This window comes from Somniosus microcephalus, chromosome 6 (assembly GCF_052327205.1).
Source record: "Somniosus microcephalus isolate GS21.2 chromosome 6, FLI_Smic_1.0, whole genome shotgun sequence".
NCBI classification, from domain to species: domain Eukaryota; kingdom Metazoa; phylum Chordata; class Chondrichthyes; order Squaliformes; family Somniosidae; genus Somniosus; species Somniosus microcephalus.
This window is the reverse complement of record NC_140992.1, coordinates 101736613-101756421: the sequence shown is the minus strand read 5'-3', so window position 1 is coordinate 101756421 and position 19809 is coordinate 101736613. Positions and strand designations below refer to the sequence as shown.

Genomic DNA, 19809 nt, shown 5'->3' with positions numbered 1-19809 from the left:
AGTGCCATATACGCGATACGCCCAGCTGTGGAAGCTGAACTGGAGAGTCTGGAGCGTTTGGGGATGCTGTCTAAGGTGGACTGGAGCGAGTGGGCCACACCCATCATTCCTGTAATGAAGAAAGCTTTGAGCACCACGCCTGGGGAGCCAAGGAAGGTTCGCATCTGTGGGGACTTTACACCCACCACCTCAGAAGCCAGTCTTCAGCCAATTTGATTCACTCCACATGATATCAAGAAACGGCTGAGCGCACTAGATACAGCAAAGACTATGGGCAGGATTTTCATTGGGCCGTGGAGGCGGGATTGGAGGCGTGTGGGGGTTAAAATCCTGAAATTGGGGGGCACGAACCCATCCCGCCCCAACCCGCCTCCATGCCAGTTTCAAAGGAGGCGGGTACCCGACCTGCACTGTGACCCGCCTCCCCGAGGCGGGAAGGGGATTAGTGCCAATTAACTGCCTGTTAACAGGCAGTTTTTAGCCTAATCCCTACTTTCATTCTTGAAGTGTGGGATTCCCGAAGGCTCCAAACCACGCCAAGTTAGCGAGGCAGGCCGTCAGGCTGAAGGGCTTGGAGGGGTTGAGATGTCCAGTGTTCAGGTGAGTGATGGGTGCATGAGTGCAGAGGTAAGTGTATTTGTTGTGTTTAAAGAAGTTTTACTTACCTTTACAGCCTTCCTTCCTTCAGGTCTCGGGAGTCCCTCATCTCACCAGCACAGAAAGCAGAATGGCCGCGATCTGTCAAAAATTGCAGCATTCAGCTTTCTGTTCCGGAGAGATCTCTAAATCATCCTGAGAGGAAGGAATTAACTTGGAGTAAAGATTGTCAGTGTTTGACAGCTTCAAACATCTGTGAAACGCTGATATTTCATCTGTCAAAAGGTCTTGACAGATGATATATCAATCTGTGACGTCACCTGTTGCCGGGTGGCCCTTAATTGGCCTGCTGAGCCCGCTGGGTGGACTCAACATGGTCAATCAAGTCAAAATCGCGTGGGTTGGCCGGAACTCGATGGAGGCAGGACTACAACCCCGAAAGTTGTAGTCCCGCCTCCTACCTGCCTCCTCAATGAATATCCAGCCCGACAACATCCCGGCTGTCGTGCTGAAGACTTGTGCTCCAGAACTAGCCGCGCCTCTAGTCAAGCTGTTCCAGTACAGCTACAACACTGGCATCTATCCGACAATGTGGAAAACTGCCCAGGTATGTCCTGTGCACAAAAAGCAGGACAAATCCAATCTGGCCAATTACCACCCCATCAGTCTACTCTCAATCATCAGCAAAGTGATGGAAGGTGTAGCTGACAGTGTTATCAAGCAGCACTTAGTCACCAATAACCTGCTCACTGATGCTCAGTTTGGGTTCCGCCAGGACCACTCGGCTCCAGACCTCATTACAGCCTTGGTCCAAACATGGACAAAAGAGTTGAATTCCAGAGGTGAGGCGAGAGTGACTGCCCTTGACATCAAGGCAGCATTTGACCGAGTGTGGCATCAAGGAGCCCCAGTAAAACTCAAGTCAATGGGAATCGGGGGGCAAAACTCTCCACTGGCTGGAGTCATACCTAGCACAAAGGAAGATGGCTTTTGGTGGTTGGAGGTCAATTATCACCGCCCCAGGACATCGCTGCAGGAGTTCCTCGGAGCAGCGTCCTAGGTCCAACCATCTTCAGTTGCTTCATCAATGACCTTCCCTCCATTACAATGTCACAAGTGGGGATGTTCACTGACGACTGCAGTGCCATTCGCAACTCCTCAGAAGCAGTCCATGCCCGCATGCAGCATGACTTGGATGACATTCAAGTGTGGGCTGATAAGTGGCAGGTAACATTCGCACAACACAAGTGCCAGGCAATGACTATCTCCAACAAGTGAGCGTGTAACCACCGCCCCTTGACATTCAATGGCATTACTATCACCTAATCCCCCACTATTAACATCCTGGGGGTCAACATTGACTAGAAACATAACTGGACCAGCCACATAAATACTGTGGCAACAAGAGCAGGTCAGAGGCTGGGTATTCTGCGGTGAGTGTCTCACCTCCTGACTCCCCAAAGTCTTTCCACCATCTACAAATCACAAGTCAGGAGTGCTATGGAATACTCTCCACCTGCCTGGATGAGTGCAGCTCCAACAACACTCAAGAAGCTCGACAACATCCAAGACACAGCAGCCAGCTTGATTGGCACCCCATCCACCACCTTAAACATTCACTCTCTCCGCCACCAGCGCATCGTGGCTGCAGTGTGTACCATCTACAAGATGCACTGCAGCAACTCACAAACCCGCGACCTCTTCCACCTAGAAGAACAAGGGCAGCAGGAGCATGGGAACACTACCACGTCCAAGTTCCCCTCCAAGTCACACACCATCCTGCCTTGGGAGTATATTGCCGTTCCTTCATCGTCGCTGGGTCAAAATCCTGGAACTCCCTCCCTAACAGCACTGTGGAAGTACCTTCACCACACGGACTGCAGCAGTTCAAGAAGGTGGTTCACCACCACCTTCTCAAGGGCAACTTGGGATGGGCAATAAATGCTGGTCTTGCCAGCGACGCCCACATCCCATGAACGAATAAAAATATATATACATTGCTCGAGGAAGGATTTAGCTGAACTTCATTCAAGATCGCTCAGCTCAGAAGCAGGAGCTTCCAAAAAAACCTCCTCTGAAGCACAGGATGGCAGAGTCGGTCCCATTCACAACTGTGTGCAAGTATAATACTTCAGTAACCGTACTGCGGTGTGCAACAGGGGCTCAGTTATATAGAGGGGGTGGTAATTCCCCTCTTCATTTTAGTGAAAAAGTTGTTGTAAATACAAATTGGAATTTCTCTTTTGGTAGTCATGCTGACTTTTCTTTCGTTAAAATTATCAATGGGAGAAAATTCACTCAGTTGGAATCAAAATATGAGCAACAAATATTTGTTACAAGCTGTAAGGCCTTTATTGTATATCATACTTGTACCCAGCATCTCAATGTTTCTGTGAGTTGAGTTTCCAAGAGCTGCATTTTAAGAATCGGACCCCATTGTTACCGAAAGTCATGGCAGTGGCGCCCCTATACGGAGGAACTGAGATCTGTGCCTCCAGCAGTGCTTTTCTGACATGTCTCTGTTGCAAATCATAGGATCGCTGTAACATCTCATTGCTGTAATTGTTTAAGAGCCCTGACATTCACAAATAGATTGGCGTCATTGACCCTGGGCTAGAGAGGAGGGAACTCAGAGAGGGTGACTGCTCCTCATTGCTGTCTCGTGACCCCTGGCTAAAGAGGCACATGTGTGGATGTTGGATGTGGACATGAGCAGGTTCAGCGGTATTGCCTCAGTCAAATAGCCTGCTGACAGCGCAGTAGATTTTCAACTTGTCATCCAGGCGTAAAACTGTCATTCTGGATCAGCTATCCCTTATAGAGGCAGCCCGATTTTCAATGAAAATCAGACAGTTTCTATAGCGGCACGTTCAAAATATAAATTCTTGCCGTCTAGATTCATGCGTGAGGAATGACAACTTGGTGAGTTCTGGAGAGTGGCCAACATCTGTGGAAATGCATCACAGTAAGGATTCTGCACCTTCATGAGACGAGAGGTAAAAATCGGAGATGGGAAATTAATTTCCCTCCACACCTCACTGTAAACCTCTTGTTTGAAGCCAGTGTTCCTATCAGTCAAAAATCTCAAATTTATTTCTAGAACAATTTATAAGATATAAATAGAATCATAGAATAGTACAGCACAGAAGGCGGCCATTTGGCCCATTGAGTCTGCACCGGCTCTTTTGAAGAGCAATCCAATTAGTCCCACTCCCCCGCTCTTTCCTGTCATCCCGGTAATTTTTTCTCCTTCAAGTATTTATCCAATTCCCCTTTGAAGGCTACTATTGAGTCTGTATCCACCACCCTATCAGGCATTGCATTCCAAATCCTAACCACTCGTTGCATTAAAAAGTCGCCTCTGGTTCTTTTGCCAATCACCTTAAAGCTGTGCCCTTAGAATATTTTTTTAGTATAATATATTTTGAAAAAAGATGCTTCATGCCTATATTTAATCCTTTATTTTCCTGTTGCCAAAACAATCACTGATGTGCTGGTAAAACTTCTGACATATGCGCACTTTCAGTCTTTACCAATGAATTCTTAAGTGATCCCAACATTTAGTTGTTGCTAACTGAGAAACTCTGGGAGCTTGGCTCCTCTCCTTGAAGTCTGGACAAACATCTTGCGTTTCGAATTAGTCACACAGACAATTATAGCAATCTGAGTCATTGGAGCCTCACGATTGCAACACTTTCTGTTTTGCTGCTCCAGGAAGGTAATTTTTTAATATATATATTCTTGGGAATGTGAGGCTTGTGAGGCCACATTTATTGCCCATCCCTAGTTGCCTTGAACATAGCGAATGACTCCTTCCCTCTCCCTGGCAACTGTGTGAGGCTGAACCAGACCATTCTCAACCTTGGTGTTATAGTTGAGCTTCTGACCACATATCCACGCCATCACCAAGACCGCCCACTTCCACCTCCGTAACATCACCCAACTCTGCCCCTGCCTCAGCTCATCTGCTGCTGAAACCCTCATACATGCCTTTGTTACCTCTAGACTTGACTATTCACATGGTCCCCTGGCCGGCCTCCCATCTTCCACACTCCATAAACTTGAGCTCATCCAAAACTCTGCTGCCCCGTATCCTAACTCACACCAAGTCCCGTTCACCCATCACCCCCTGTACTCACTGCCCCGTGTCCTAACTCACACCAAGTCCCGTTCATCCATCACCCCCTGTACTCACTGCCCCGTGTCCTAACTCACACCAAGTCCCATTCATCCATCACCCCCTGTACTCACTGCCCCGTGTCCTAACTCACACCAAGTCCCGTTCACCCATCACCCCTGTGCTCACTGCCCCGTGTCCTAACTCACACCAAGTCCCGTTCACCCATCACCCCCTGTACTCACTGCCCCGTGTCCTAACTCACACCAAGTCCCGTTCACCCATCAACCCCTGTGCTCACTGCCCCGTGTCCTAACTCACACCAAGTCCCGTTCACCCATCAACCCCTGTGCTCACTGCTCGTGTCCTAACTCACACCAAGTCCCGTTCACCCATCAGCCCTGTGCTTGCTGATCTACATTGGCTCCTGGTCTGGCAACGCCTCAATTTTAAAATTCTCATCCTTGTTTTCAAATTCCTCTATGGCCTCATCCCTTCCTATCTCTGTAATCTCCTCCAGTCTTACAACCTTCTCTACGTTCTACCAATTCTGGCCTCTTGCACATCCATTATTTTAATTGCTCCACTATTGGCAGCTGTGCTTTCAGCTGCCTAGGCCATAAGCACTGGAATTCCCTCCCTAAACCTCTCCGCCTCTCTCTCCTCCTTTAAGACGCTCCTTATAACCTACCTCTTTGATCCAGCATTTGGTCATCTGTCCTAATATCTCCTTATGTGACTCGGTGTCAAATTTTGTTTGATAACGCTCCTGTAAAGTGCCTTGGGACGTTTTACTACGTTTAAGGCGCTATATAAATACAAGTTGTTGTTGTAGATCGAAGAAGGTCAAAATATTTTGCTGAATTACTGTCAATTTAGGGGAGGGGCAGTCTAGAAGTTTGGTTACACCAGGTGTCAATCAAGCATTTGGACTGGTCACGTGGAGGATGAACGGCAACACTGACTGGTTGGGCCGAACATCCTGTTTCTGTGTTGTAGTTCTATGTAAAGACAGCCAATGTTTGGGTGGGATTGATCTTAGCGATACATAGCATGATTACCCCAAAGGCCTGTGAAGTAAGTTTCTTCTTTATATTTCCCACTTGAATCTACATTGCAATTAGATTTCTTTTTACATTTTTTGCACTATTTTAGTTCATATTGGTTTGGAGCTTTCATATTAAACCCCATCCGAATCTAGATTTTAGTGTTAGCGAACAATGTCCATTTGACAAGCAGACCCAGGTCTGTGTTCAAATAGAAGACTTTTGTTGATAACAACAGAAAATGCTGGAAAAACTCAGCAGGTCAGGCAACATCCGTGGAGAGAAATTTGAGTTGACGTTTCGGGTCGAACCCTTCTTCATAATGGACTCCTTTACACTCTTTGGGCTAGAAATTTAACTCGGGCGGTGACGCTAAACGGGCGGGATCGGATGGGCCGCCCGTTATACGCAGCGCCCGATACTCAGTTCTATTGCAGTCAATGGAATTAAATATCCGGCACTGTGTACAATGAGTGGCCGATCCGATACCGCCCGAAATGAATTTCTAGGCCTTTATCTTTTTCTTCCCTCCCACCCCCCCGCACCCCCCCCTCCCCGCTTGCCCCTCGCCCCCAATAAAAGTTGGAAATGACTGGTTTGGACAGGTCAAGTCACCAGGGCAGAGAAAACAGAGAATTGAGAAGGAGATTTGCAATGAATAATACCTCACAGCAAATAAAACTGGAAGGCCTGTGTTCCTGGATACGCAGTGTCAGTGTGGGTATGGGGGAAAATTAAACTGACTGGTAAATGTGACAAAAGTGACAAAATCATTATTGTTACAGGTATGTCCCTTCAGAAGGTAATTGGTATTATTATAAGTGACTATTTTTTGTTGTAGAACTCCACATAAATCATGTCTACTGTCTTTACAGTGTTATTGAAGGGGGTCTTCATTTCAATTATTCTTCCTGAGAAAGGGCAACTTCCGAAGCATGGGTTCAGAAGAGATGTTAACAAACTGCTTGGTAGATCCCACTTCTCATATAAACACTCTGCTCAATAACACTGCTTCCTGCCAGATTTTACTTGCATTTGGAGTCATTCAGCCTTTTGATCTAGTTTGTTTTTAAGTATCTAATTTATTCTTCCATTCCCCCTCTCCCACTCAAACATAAAAAAGTCAATCTGAAACACAAGGATAATTCTTGAAGATCTTGGCTGCTATTTTTTTCCAAGTCATATGATTATGAACTAACCTTCATTCCTTCAGGATGGTTTAGATTGAGTGCATAATGCCACACTGATCTCTAATTTTACTTGGCAATTTGGATATTTAACTGTGTCTCCTAAAAGTAAATAACTTTTGAAATTGTCTGTAGAACTGAAATTCTAAGTGTGTAAACTGAACGAAGTATAGCACACATTTAAACCATGTTCTAATTACAATCAGAACTAATGAGAGCTGACTGCCGAGCATTAATGAGGGGAGCTCTATTTTCTTTAGCATCGTCTTAAGTGTAATACTCTGCCAGTCAGTGTGGAAAACTTGACCTCCACTGTCATTTCAAGTTGTATTCCACAGATCAGATAAGCACATCCTAATTGTAAAAGAACAGAATTACGTGCATTTACACTGTGCCTTCTTACATCTCTATGCACTTCACATACAATTAATTACTTAAGGCGCATTGACTTATATATGCAAATGAGGGTACCATTTTGTGCACAGCAAGATCCCACAAAAAGCAATGTTTTTGGTGGCGTTGGTTCAGGAAGAGAGCGCTCCTTGCTCTTCTCTGAACAGTGCCACATGCTCCTCAAAGTCCATCTGAATCACTTGACACAGACGGATGGAATCACTGTTTAATGACTCATCTAAAAGGTGGCACATACAACAATGCAGCACTTCCTCAGCACTGCACTTGAGTGCCAAGTCCCGAAGGGGGAGATGAACCCACAACTTCGTGGTGAGCGTGCCACCGACTAGGCCAAGCTGACCCTCCATGAAGTCAAATAGTAAGTATCCCCATTAAATTATTCCGGTTTACAATCGTAGGCACCAGAAAGAAGAGCATAAGAAAACAAATCAAGGATAAGAAAAGACCAGTCAACCGATCTACTTCAACTTCAGTTGTTCAATCCAAAGTAGATTTTTTTTAATATGCACACCTTTAGAGTAGGAAGACGTGTGCAAAATGTGTTATATAAATGGCAGGAGGGTCTGACCTGCAATGTTAATAAGTTTTGTCATAGGCTGTGTTCGCTGCAGTGTGCTTACTATAATTAACCTCAGCACTGAGGGAGAGGAGAATAACAGACACACATGGGTAATAGAGGGGGGGGGGCGGTGGTGAAGAGAGAGAGAGAGCGCGAGAGAGAGAGAGAGTCTTCTATCGACATTATGAGGATAATTTTCACTGTCAGAAGAATTTATTAATTGAAATCAATAGGAATGAAAATCAGGCAGTTTCTATAAAAGGCGGGCGATCCGCCCCATTAGTTTACCACCCAAGCAGTGAAGGTGAAAATTACTCCCTATAAAATCAAGATTGAGGAGCTTGGTAACACTGATGAATGAGGTAAGTGAATCTTGTTTGAATATGATTGGGGACACTGTTGTAGAAGATCTCACATGGAAATTAGCTATACTGTATTTGGATTTTTTTTTACGATCTGCCATCTGTGAAACTGTATCACTCTGATCTTGCTGGAGAAACTCATTGTGATTGCACAATGCTCCCAAATGGACAAATTTGAGATGCTTACAAATTAGCTGTAGACTGCCCAGTTCAAGCGACTCCAGATCACACTCCTGTCTAACTCTCTCTGTAAAGATTTCAGGCGACAAAAATCTTTCTAAAAGTAGAAAGAAGTACTGGGTTTCTTCATTCTCCCGCTCCTCCCCCACAACCAAAATCCTGCAACTTTAAACCCTCACGTCTGACCTGTAAGGAGAGAAGCCCTTTTTGACGCAATTTTCAAGCTGGACATTAAAACCTGCTGAGCTGTGGCAAAGCAGCAAAACCAAATGGTGCTATCAAAAAGGAACAGGAACAAAGACATTGTGTAGCTAAAGGAGACATCTGTGTAAACAATGAGGAATTAGGCCTTGATGAGATAACACAGAACTCAATGGGCCTCTTCAATAAACAATCCTTATCAGAAAGTTTGCCAGCTAGACGGTTGAGATTTGCATGAGCTATCCAGCCAATCAACTGTTACTGTGGTCTTCACGTGATGGAATTTTTTTACTGAAAGGAGGTTTAAGTAAGACGGACAGTATTGTGGCGTACCGATCACAGAGCGGACACAATCCGCTTTCCGGTCCGTAGACTATAAATCAGGCGTCATGCCTTTAAGAAGGATGACACCTTTAAGAAACTCGATCTGCAACATAGTTAAGCCCAGAGCGGGGGAGGAGCAGTTGAAGCTGTGCACTGATGAAAGAGAGTTGTACCTTGTGTAGTCTCTGACTCCATTTTGTGTTCAGCATGCAGCCTCAACAATTAAACCTTTTCTGTTGTACCTCTCCAAGTTCAGCATTTTTTGCTAGGAGTACGTAGATTCCTACATTGGTGACCCCAATGCTCAGGATGACTCCTAAGCGTAACCATGGCTGACACAAATGCAGTTTCTGTGAAGCTGCCGGAGTTCTGGGAGAACCTGGCCACCGCCTGGTTCCTTCAAGCCGAATCGCAATTCCGACTCCGTGGCATCACCGCCGACGCAACGATGTACGACTACCTCCTCACCTCCCTGGGCAGCTCCACAATCATGAAAGTCTCAAGGCCGCGCTCATTAAAAAATTCACAGCCTCCCAATTCGTGCGCAACTGCCACCTCCTCAACCTCCCGGGCCTCGGTGACTCCACGCCGTCAGACTTGCTCTCACACATGCTTGCTCTGACCGACGAGAAACCGCCCGGCTCCCTCTTCCGCACGCTCTTTATCCGCCAACTACCTCCCAGCATCCGCCTGGCGATTGTGGCGTCCAGCCTCACGGACCTCGAGGCCCTGGCCGACGAAGCCGATAAGCTCCTGTCCGCCAGCTCCAACCACGCCGTCACCCCCGACCTGGCCTCCGCAGCGTCGGCGCGCGCTCCACCCTCTATCACGCGGCCACACAGCTCGGCCACGAGGACCCCCAGGCCCCCACGTCCCCCAAGCCCTCCGACCCAGGGCTACTGCTACTTCCATACCCGGTTCGGCGCATGGGCACGCCGCTGCAGCCATCCCTGCACATTTCCAACCGCCCCCACACCGGCCTACACGATGGCCGTGGGGCAAGCAGGCGCGCTGCTGTACGTTATGGACAGCGCCTCCGGACGCTGTTTCCTATGCGACACGGGCGCGCAGCATCATCCCCGCGTCCGCCCTCGAGATCCAGCGAGGCGGCCGCGGCCCTGTGCTGGCTGCCACCAACGGCACCGACATCTGGACGTACGGCACCCGCACCGTCACCATCGACCTCGCAGGCCGCCGCTACCACTGGGAGTTTATCACCGCCAAGGTGCTCTCCCCGCTCCTCGGTGCAGATTTCCTGTGCGCCCACGGCCTGTTGGTCAACATGCCTCGGCACCGCCTCGTGGACATGAACACCATGTCACCTGTCCTGGGCACCATGGCCCCCCCCAACCCGCCAAAATGGCGTGGCAGTGCCGCACCCGCTCAACGGACGACTACTCAGCACTCCTGGCTGAGTTCCCAGCCCTCACCAACCCGACCTTCTCCGCGAAGGTTGCCAAGCACGGGGTAGAACGCTTCATCCCCACCACAGGCCCACCGGTGTATGCCCACGCCTGCAGGCTGGACCCGGCCAAGCTGGAGATCACGCGGGCCGAGTTCGCCACAATGGAACAGCTCGGCATCATCCGCCGCTCCAACAGCCCCTGGGCCTCCCCACTCCACATCGTCACCAAACCCGACGGGGGATGGCGCCCCTGCGGGGACTACCGGTGCCTAAACAACGCCACCACGCCGGATCGGTATCCCATACCGCACATTCAAGACTTCTTGGCTAGACTGGCCGGCCGCTCAGTCTTCTCCAAAGTCGACCTGGTGCGCGGTTACCATCAGGTGCCAGTCCACCCCACGGACGTTCCCAAGACGGCCATAATCACCCTTTTTGGGCTATTCGAGTTCCTCCGAATGCTCTTCGGCCTCAAAAACGCGGCCCAGGCCTTCCAGCGGCTCATGGACTAGGTCCTCCGGGACCTGAAGTTCCTCTTTGTCTACCTGGATGACATCCTGGTAGCTAGTTCCTCCAAGCAGGAACACATCGAGCACCTCCGCACCCTGTTCCAGCGGCTCAGTGAGCACGGGCTCATCATCAGCCCAGCCAAGTGCCAATTCGGCCTCAGCAGGATCGAATTCCTCGGCCACCACATCACGCAGGACAGAGCCATTCCCCTGCCCGCCAAGGTGCAAGCCGTCCAGCAGTTCCCCCGGCCTACCACCATCAAAGGCCTCCAGGAGTTCTTGGGGATGATCAACTTTTACAACCGCTTCATTCCCGGAGCGGCCTCCCTCATGTGGCCCCTATACAAAGCCCTCCGGGGTAAGAAAGACAGAATGGTGATCGAGTGGTCGGCGGACATGTTGACTGCTTTCGACTCGACCAAAAAGGCGCTCGCCGACGCCACCATGCTCGCTCACCCACAGCCCAACGCCAGGGTGGCCCTCACCACGGACACCTCTGACCACGCGGTCGGCGCCATGTACGAACAGTGGGTCGACGGGGCCTGGCACCCGCTGGCCTTTTTCAGCCGCCAACTGCGCCCCCCGGAGGCCAAATACAGCACCTTTGACCGCGAGCTCCTCGCACTGTACCTGGCAGTCCACCATTTTAGATTTCTTCTGGAGGGCCGCCCCTTCACCGCGTTTGTCGACCACAAACCCCTGACATTCGCGATGGCAAAATCTGCGGACCCGTGGTCAGCCAGGCAACAACGCCAGCTCGCCGCGGTGTCCGAATTCACCACGGACATCCGGCACGTCTCCGGGCGAGACAACGTGGTGGCCGACTGCCTATCCCACCCCGCCATCCATGGCGCCCACCTGGCAGTGGACTATGCTCAACTGGCAGCGGAGCAACGCACCGACCCTGATCTGCTCTCCGCGCCCACAACCCTCCCAGGGCTGCGACTGACCGACGTCGCCTGCGGCCCGTCCGCCGTCACAGTCAAATGCGACACCTCCTTGGCGCAACCCCGCCCCATAGTCCTGGCGTCCTGGCGAAAACGGGTGTTCGACATCGTCCACGGCCTCTCACACCCCGGCACCTGTGCGTCCATTAGACTGGTGGCCAACCGATTTGTCTGGCGCGGCCTGCGCAAAGATGTGCGCGTCTGGTCCAGATCCTGCATAGCTTGCCAGCGTGCCAAAATCCACCAACATGTCAAAGCCCCACTCGAGGAGTTCACCGTGCCAGAAAGAAGGTTCGAACACGTCCACATCGACCTCGTTGGCCCCCTGCCGCCATCACAAGGTCACACGCACCTGCTGACAATCGTGGACCATACCACCCGCTGGCCCGAGGCCATTCCACTGACGTCCACCACCACCGCCGACATCGCGAGGGCGTTCATCGGTACCTGGGTCGCTCGGTTCGGCGTCCCCTCCGACATGACGTTGGATAGGGGCCCGCAGTTCACCTCTGATCTGTGGGCTGCCATCGCCCGAAACCTCGGGGTGGCCATTCACCACACCACGGCTTACCACCCCCAAGCCAACGGACTGTGCGAGCAATTCCATGGGTCCATGAAGGCGTCCCTCCGCGCCAGCCTCGAGGACGAGGCTTGGATCGACCGCCTCCCGTGGATGCTACTCGGCCTACGCTCCGCGGTCAAGGAAGACCTGCAAGCCTCAGTGACGGAACTCGTGTACGGCCAGCCGCTGCGCGTACCTGGAGAGTTCCTGCCCACCGCCATGACCCCCTGGTCGGCTGACCAGCAACGCCACGCTTTCGCCAACCGAGCACAACAGTTAGCTCCGGTACCCACCGGCCGGCACGGCAAACCAGCAACCCGCGTACCACCTAGCCTGCACATGGCCAAATTTGTTTTCGTGCGCCATGACGCCCACCGAGGACCTCTACGGCCCCCATACGATGGACCCTACAAGGTACTCCAGACGGGGAACAAGTTCTTCCTCCTCGAAGTGGGCGGCAAAACTGACAAGGTGTCGGTCGACTGGCTCAAGCTGGCGCACCTAGAGCCCGACGAACCCGTTCAAGTGGGCCAACCCCCACCGCGGGGCAGACCGCCTAAGAGCCCGACGCGTCCGACCGCCCCGCTCCCGACACCAACCGCCAAGAGCCGTTCCGGCCGTGCCATCAAGCCACCACGCCGGTTCGTACACTCCCTACTAGCAGACTCTTGGGGGAGCTGTGTGGCGTACCTATCACAGAACGGACACAATCCGCTTTCCGGTCCGTAGACTATAAATCAGGTGTCATGCCTTTAAGAAGGATGACACCTTTAAGAAACTCGATCTGCAACATAGTTAAGCCCAGAGTGGGGGAGGAGCAGTCGAAGCTGTGCACTGATGAAAGAGAGTTGTACCTTGTGTAGTCTCTAACTCCATTTTGTGTTCAGCATGCAGCCTCAACAATTAAACCTTTTCTGTTGAACCTCTCCGAGTTCAGTATTTTTTGCTAGGAGTACGTAGACTCCTACAGTATCATGCGGGCTTTAACTTTTAAATAAAAGCCGTGCTATATTATTTGTTATCATGATCTAAGGCTATCATCGATAGGTCAATGAGGCCTTGGCGATGAAACATCCTGTCCACCATTGAAAGGAAAAGATATAAAAGAAGCTGTTATGGTAACTTCATTACTGTAGTCGAGGGGTCGGAAGGAGAGCTGCAGTCAACAAGGAGGGAACCCGACCGATCGTCGAAAGGAGAGGGCTGCAATCAACAGGAGTTGGCCACTTCAGGGTGATTGTATGACCATTTACTTAGAACATATTTGGGCATTGTATTGCTAGAGCATTTTTATTGCTAAGAGTAGAGTAAGAAGGGCATAGTATTGCCATTTAAAGCTAAGCGTTTTTTTTCTCTTCTTTTTCCTTTAATAAACAACCTTATTTAACTTAAAAGCTTTTTGGTGATTCATTAATTATTTCCCTTGTAATTTGCGGGTCAAAGCGAACTACAAGCCTGTGAATAGGACAGCGAGGCTTACAGACCCTTTGATGGATCAATAGGTAAAGGTACCTCCCATCACTACCACTTCAGTTCCTTATAGCAAAGGATGTAATACTGTCCTAACACATCTGAATAGACAATTTACAGAGGTAATTTGAGAGAGCAAAGCAGTTCCAGTCACAATATCATCACACCAATTTTCAAACATGTTATTTTATAGGACATACTGTATAGATAGTTAATTAACTAGTGTCAAAGCAACAGGATTCGAAGTAGATTGTATGGAGTAGATTTGACAGTTATGCCCATACTGGGCTACTTATTCAAAGGAATGGAATGCAGTGTACTCACCCCTTCAGGAGGATATGCCACCCAGCCCAAGTCTCCAGGAGCTGACATAGAGTCCAAGAGGGTAACTAAACAATAAGAAAAGCAACTGTAAGTCTTTGTAGTGAGAAACAGTACCTTTGAGGGAAGATCATCATTAATCTGCCCCAAACTCTTCGGAGAATTGAAATTTAGCATGTGGTCAGACCTGGTCAAAATGAAGAAAATTCCCTTGATTTCAAGTTCCAATAAACTTAAAACTAATGTTGAAAATATGCGGAATTTGTATATGCTGAGCTGGAAAGCTGGAACATTGTTGAGTTTTCCCACTTTCTGCTGAATGGGGAAACTACAATACTAGTTGCTGGATTCAACCAATACTTAAACTAACTTGTGGTCCACTGAACTTGCTGGTTGGTACATCACAACTAGTAATGCATAGACAACAAGGAATCTTTGTTTTAAAGTTCTTTCCCAGGTTAGGAAATTTGGGTTCTTGGAACGTTCTAGTTGTACCCTGTTAAGTCTGTGTGTTATAGTGAGAATTACTACACAGACCACAAGAGTAAATTCAACAGGTCTTTACTGGTTGGAGGTCGGACTATACTGAATACAATATTATTACACTGTGCTTATATACCGGTGTGGTCACCACCGGTATTACGTATACAGCAGCCAAAGAAAGTAGTACCTTTCTTAAGGTGGACCAGGCTTAAGTTCTCTTAAGGTGGAACAGGTTACATACACCACAATCCTCCCTTTTTAGCTTAACAGTCATATCCCCAAATAAACATAACATATATACATATATAACTTCAGGTATAACAGTTCAAAGGTTCAGTCTCTCAGGAGGCTTTCTGATTCGGCTTGGATAACGCCTTTCAGTGGTCTCTGATTCTTGTTGTTGAGGTGCCTCCTCTAGTTGGTTGCCAATGTATTGGGTGTCATCATCATCAAATACATTCTCGGCCGAAGTAGATGCTTCAGGTTCATGAATGTCTTCCACAGCTGTCTCTGTCACAACCATGGGTTCGACCCTTGCTCTCGACTCTACCAGTTGATCCGCATGACGCCTTATCACATTATGACCAATATCTACGGTGTACATCAGAGGTCCTTGTCTGGCCCGGATTGTTCCGGACTGCCATTTGTCGTTTCCATAGCCCCTTGCCATCACTGGTTGTCCTACGTCGAAAGTTCGAGTGGTCTTGCTGTTAATATGCCGAAACTGTTTGTTTTCCACTTCCCTCTGCACATTTGGTTTTAACAAGTCCAACTTGGACCGCAACCTCCTGTTATAAAACATCATAGCAGGACTTTGGTTAGTCACGGCATTATCGGCGTTTCTATATGACATCAGGAACTTATCGACCTTGTGTTGCAGCGGAATCTGATCATCATTCATGGCCTTAATAGCCTTTTTGAATGTCTGGACAAATCTTTCAGCCAACCCGTTTGTCGCCAGATGATATGGGGCAGAGGTATAATGTTTAACTCCATTCTTCTTTAAGAATTGTTGGAATTCTTCCGATACAAACTGTGGTCCGTTGTCCGAACAGATCTGTTCTGGCAATCCGTTCCTTGCGAATATTGTTCTTAACACCGCAATTGTCTTTTCTGAAGTAGTGGTATTCATCTTGATGACTTCTGGCCATTTGGAATGTGCGTCCACCGCGATTAGGAATATGGAGTCCATGAATGGACCAGCAAAGTCAATGTGTACGCGTTGCCATGGGGCTGAAGGTCATTCCCATGGGTGTAGCAGTGCTATCGGAGGTGCATTTTGCACTTTTTGACACCCAGCGCAGCTTTTCGTTAACTCCTCAATCTGTTGGTCAATACCCGGCCACCATACGTAAGCCCTAGCAAGACTTTTCATTTTAACTCCCCCCAGATGACCTTCATGTAGTTCTTTTAAAACTCTTTCCCTTAACTTGGGAGGAATAATCACTCTTGTCCCGTACATCAAAGTACCATGGCAGACGGACAGCTGGTCTCGCCTTGCCGAGAATGCCGGTAACAGAGGATCAGCCCGTGTTGGCCATCCTTTCACTGTCACCTCGTAGACTCTGGACAGTGTTGGGTCATTCCTGGTTTCTCTTTCAATACTTGCGTTGGTGACAGGTAAACACTCGATAATGGTCGAATGAAATAACTCAACAGGGTCAACTTCCATCGTGTCTTCATCTTCAGGTAGTGGCAGGCGCGACAGGCCATCAGCATTGCCATGCTGTTTCGTACCTTTGAATTCTATCTGATATTGATGTGCCCCTAAGAAAAGAGACCATCTCTGGAGACGCTGTGCTGTCATCACCGAAACACCCTTCTTAGGGTTAAAAATGGACACCAATGGTTGATGGTCCGTCAGAAGTGTGAATTTTTGTCTCTTTCAGTCTGTTGAGCACCAGTTCCAAGTTAGCGAGATGCTGTTCATCACCGTCACCTGTGATCAGAATGTCGTCCAGGTAACATTGTGTGCCTGGAATTCCCTGTAATACCTGCTCCATGGCCCTCTGCCAAATTGCTGGAGCCGATGCCACACCAAAAACCAGCCTATTGTACCGGTACAACCCTCGATACGTGTTGATCGTGAGGTATTGGCGTGACTCTTCTTCAACCTCCATCTGCAAGTACGCCTGCGCCAGGTCTATCTTGGTGAAGCATTTCCCGCCAGACAGTGAAGCGAAAATATCCTCAATCCGTGGAAGCGGATACTGCACCGTGTGAAGCACCGGATTAACGGTGATCTTGAAATCTCCACAGATGCGAACCTTCCCTGGATCTCCTGGCTTATTGTTCGCAGGACGTTTCATAACGGGAACAATGGGCGTAGCCCACTCACTCCAATCTACTTTAGACAGTACCCCTGAACGTTCTAGCGCTTCCAGCTCCGCTTCAACCGCAGGTCGTATTGCATAGAGTACCGGTCTGGCTTTAAAACATTTTGGTTGTGCATGTTCAGCAATCTTGATGTTTGCCGTAATTCCTCTCAGTGTTCCCAGTCCCGGCTGGAACACCTCTTTAGCCTCATCCAATATTCTGGACAATTGTTTAGGTTTGACAGCTGTTTCCCCGGAATCTACCGTTAGTGCTTTCAAGGAGTGCCAGTCCATATTCATTTTCCTAATCCACTCCCGTCCTAGTAGTGGTGGACCTCCTTCAGGTAGCACATATAAGTCCATTACTTGGCTTCCTTCGCCCTTGTGGACCACTTCTACCTCTATTTTTCCGATGGGGTACACTCTTTGCCCCGTGCACATTTTCAATATAATCTCCGTATCCTGTAAGGGAATATGCTGGAATAACCTTCTGTAATCTTTCTTATTCATGACCGTCAATGCCGATCCAGTGTCCAATTCCATTTTTACTTGGACTCCTGCTATCTTAAGAGTGACCCAAATTGTCTGGAGGTCTGTATCCTTACCAACGTTGTGTATTCATAAGCTATCCAGTTCATTACTGCTAGCATCTGAATCTGACTTCTGTTCAGTCAAACTGTTCTTTGTCACCTTGTGTACCTTTGCATATTTTCCTTGCGGTGACTTTTTATTGCTGGTCTTCTTTCCTGACCGGCATACTTTAGCTATGTGGCCAAACCTGCCACACGTTCTGCATTCTCGGTTTTTAAACCAACACTGGTTCTGATCATGCGTTGTCTTTCCACAACGATAACATTTGACAGAACTCAAACCCAATTTGTTTGTACCGAGTTCCGGTGGCCGTAGCTGCATTACTGCCGTGCCCCTCGCTGCGGCCTCGTGTGCTGCTGCCATAGTGACCGCCTTCTCGAGAGACAGCTCATTCTCCTCGAGCAGTCGCCTTTGTGTATCCTGTTTAAATAAACCACACACAAATCTATCTCGAAGTGCCTCTGTCAGTCCCGTTCCAAACTGACAATATTTTGCTAGCTTACGTAATTCCATCAAATATTCAGCATTGCTTTCATTTTGCCGCTGTCTTCTATCGTAAAATTTAAATCGTTCCGCTAGCATCAGCGGCGTGGGACTAAGATGATTTTTTAGGACAGTAACAATCTGTTCGAACGTCTTATCAGCCGGTTCATCTGGTGATAACAGGTGTTTCAATTGCCCGTATGTCTTCGCACCCATTAAGTTTAGTAATGTTAGTGCTTTATCTGCCTCAGGAATTTTATTTGCCCTACAATAGTTTTGTATGCGTTCTACATACATAGCCCAGTCTTCTATATCACTGTCGAAGGCATTAATGTTCCCATGTTTAGGCATCGTAGCAATTTATCGTATTTTTAATGTTATCTAAGATGGCGGCTTCCCGCTCTTGCCGTCATCCTCCGCCCACAAAATGGCGGTTTTCCCGCGCTTGGCGGTCTTCACCCGTCCCCCGATGCTGTCTCCGCTTCACCGCGGCTCTCGCGCCTTCAGTTTCCCCAGACGCTGCGCCTTTAGCCCGAATGCGGCCCTTATCTCCGGTCGCGATCGATGTCCCGCGCTGCGCCGCTCGCTCGAAAGCGGCCCGGCCCTTATCTCTGGTCGCGATCGACCTCACCGCCCTTATTCCTCCGTCTTCCCAGCCCCGTCTGTACAGCCAACGCGGTTGACTTTCTGTCGCGTCGCTGCCCGGCTTACCCACCACGAGGTAGTAGAAGAAGCTGACAGTCGCTGATGGAGGCTTCGAGGTCAGGATGTCTTCTGCACTCCGGTTGCTCGATGCCTGCTGCTCGACGTGTCTTTCCCGTAGGTGATGAGGGTGGAAACCTCTCTTCGACGTCCTGTCTGTGGACGAAGTCGCCGTGGAAATTACTGCAGCAGGGTAAGAATCGGACTCGTCGCCACTGTTAAGTCTGTGTGTTATAGTGAGAATTACTACACAGACCACAAGAGTAAATTCAACAGGTCTTTACTGGTTGGAGGTCGGACTATACTGAATACAATATTATTACACTGTGCTTATATACCGGTGTGGTCACCACCGGTATTACGTATACAGCAGCCAAAGAAAGTAGTACCTTTCTTAAGGTAGACCAGGCTTAAGTTCTCTTAAGGTGGAACAGGTTACATACACCACATACTCACTACAGGAAAGCACAGTAAGTCAGAAAATCTGCATGTGGTGACATTTACATTGTTCAACAGATAGCCACATGTTCCATCTGCACACGTGCAATTCTGAATGGCCTTTTCTGTTACCCAGTTTCAGGCTAAGCTGAAACCAAGCCCCTGTAAACTACATGTGTATCGTATTAACAACACATTAGAAAAAATCAAATCAAATCAACTTTTATTGTCATTGTTAGTGCACAAGTGCAGTACAATGAAATGTAGGCTTGCGGCTCCTGAGAGTGTACATTTAGATTAAGACATTTAAACATTCAACATACATTTGGCTTGTAATACATTAACATAAACATAACCATAATAAAGTGCATTGGCAGATGTGCAGGCTTTAGAGTTTATTTGTGGAGTTCAGTAGGATGACAGCCCTGGGAAAGAAGCTGTTCCTAAATCTGGTCGTACGTAAATCTCATTACCAGCCAATAAGTTGAATAGATCTGGGTCAATTTGGATTGGCTTGTTCCACTATAATCATTGTTGCAGGTTAAGCTGTTCGGGGCACAGCGTTGAAATCTATTATTAGCAATATACTGTATATG

At 48.6% G+C, this 19809-nt stretch overlaps 1 protein-coding gene across 1 annotated transcript in view; it reads right to left on the bottom strand.

Annotated features, from left to right (window-relative positions):
• LOC147115965 (ephrin type-A receptor 3-like) overlaps positions 1-19809 on the bottom strand; it is a 441173-nt gene that overhangs the window by 403613 nt on the left and 17751 nt on the right. Inside the window, exon 2 of the mRNA XM_085990636.1 lies at positions 14205-14269. Coding sequence (XP_085846762.1) covers positions 14205-14269 — 65 coding nt within the window. The remainder of the gene's footprint in view (positions 1-14204; positions 14270-19809) is intronic.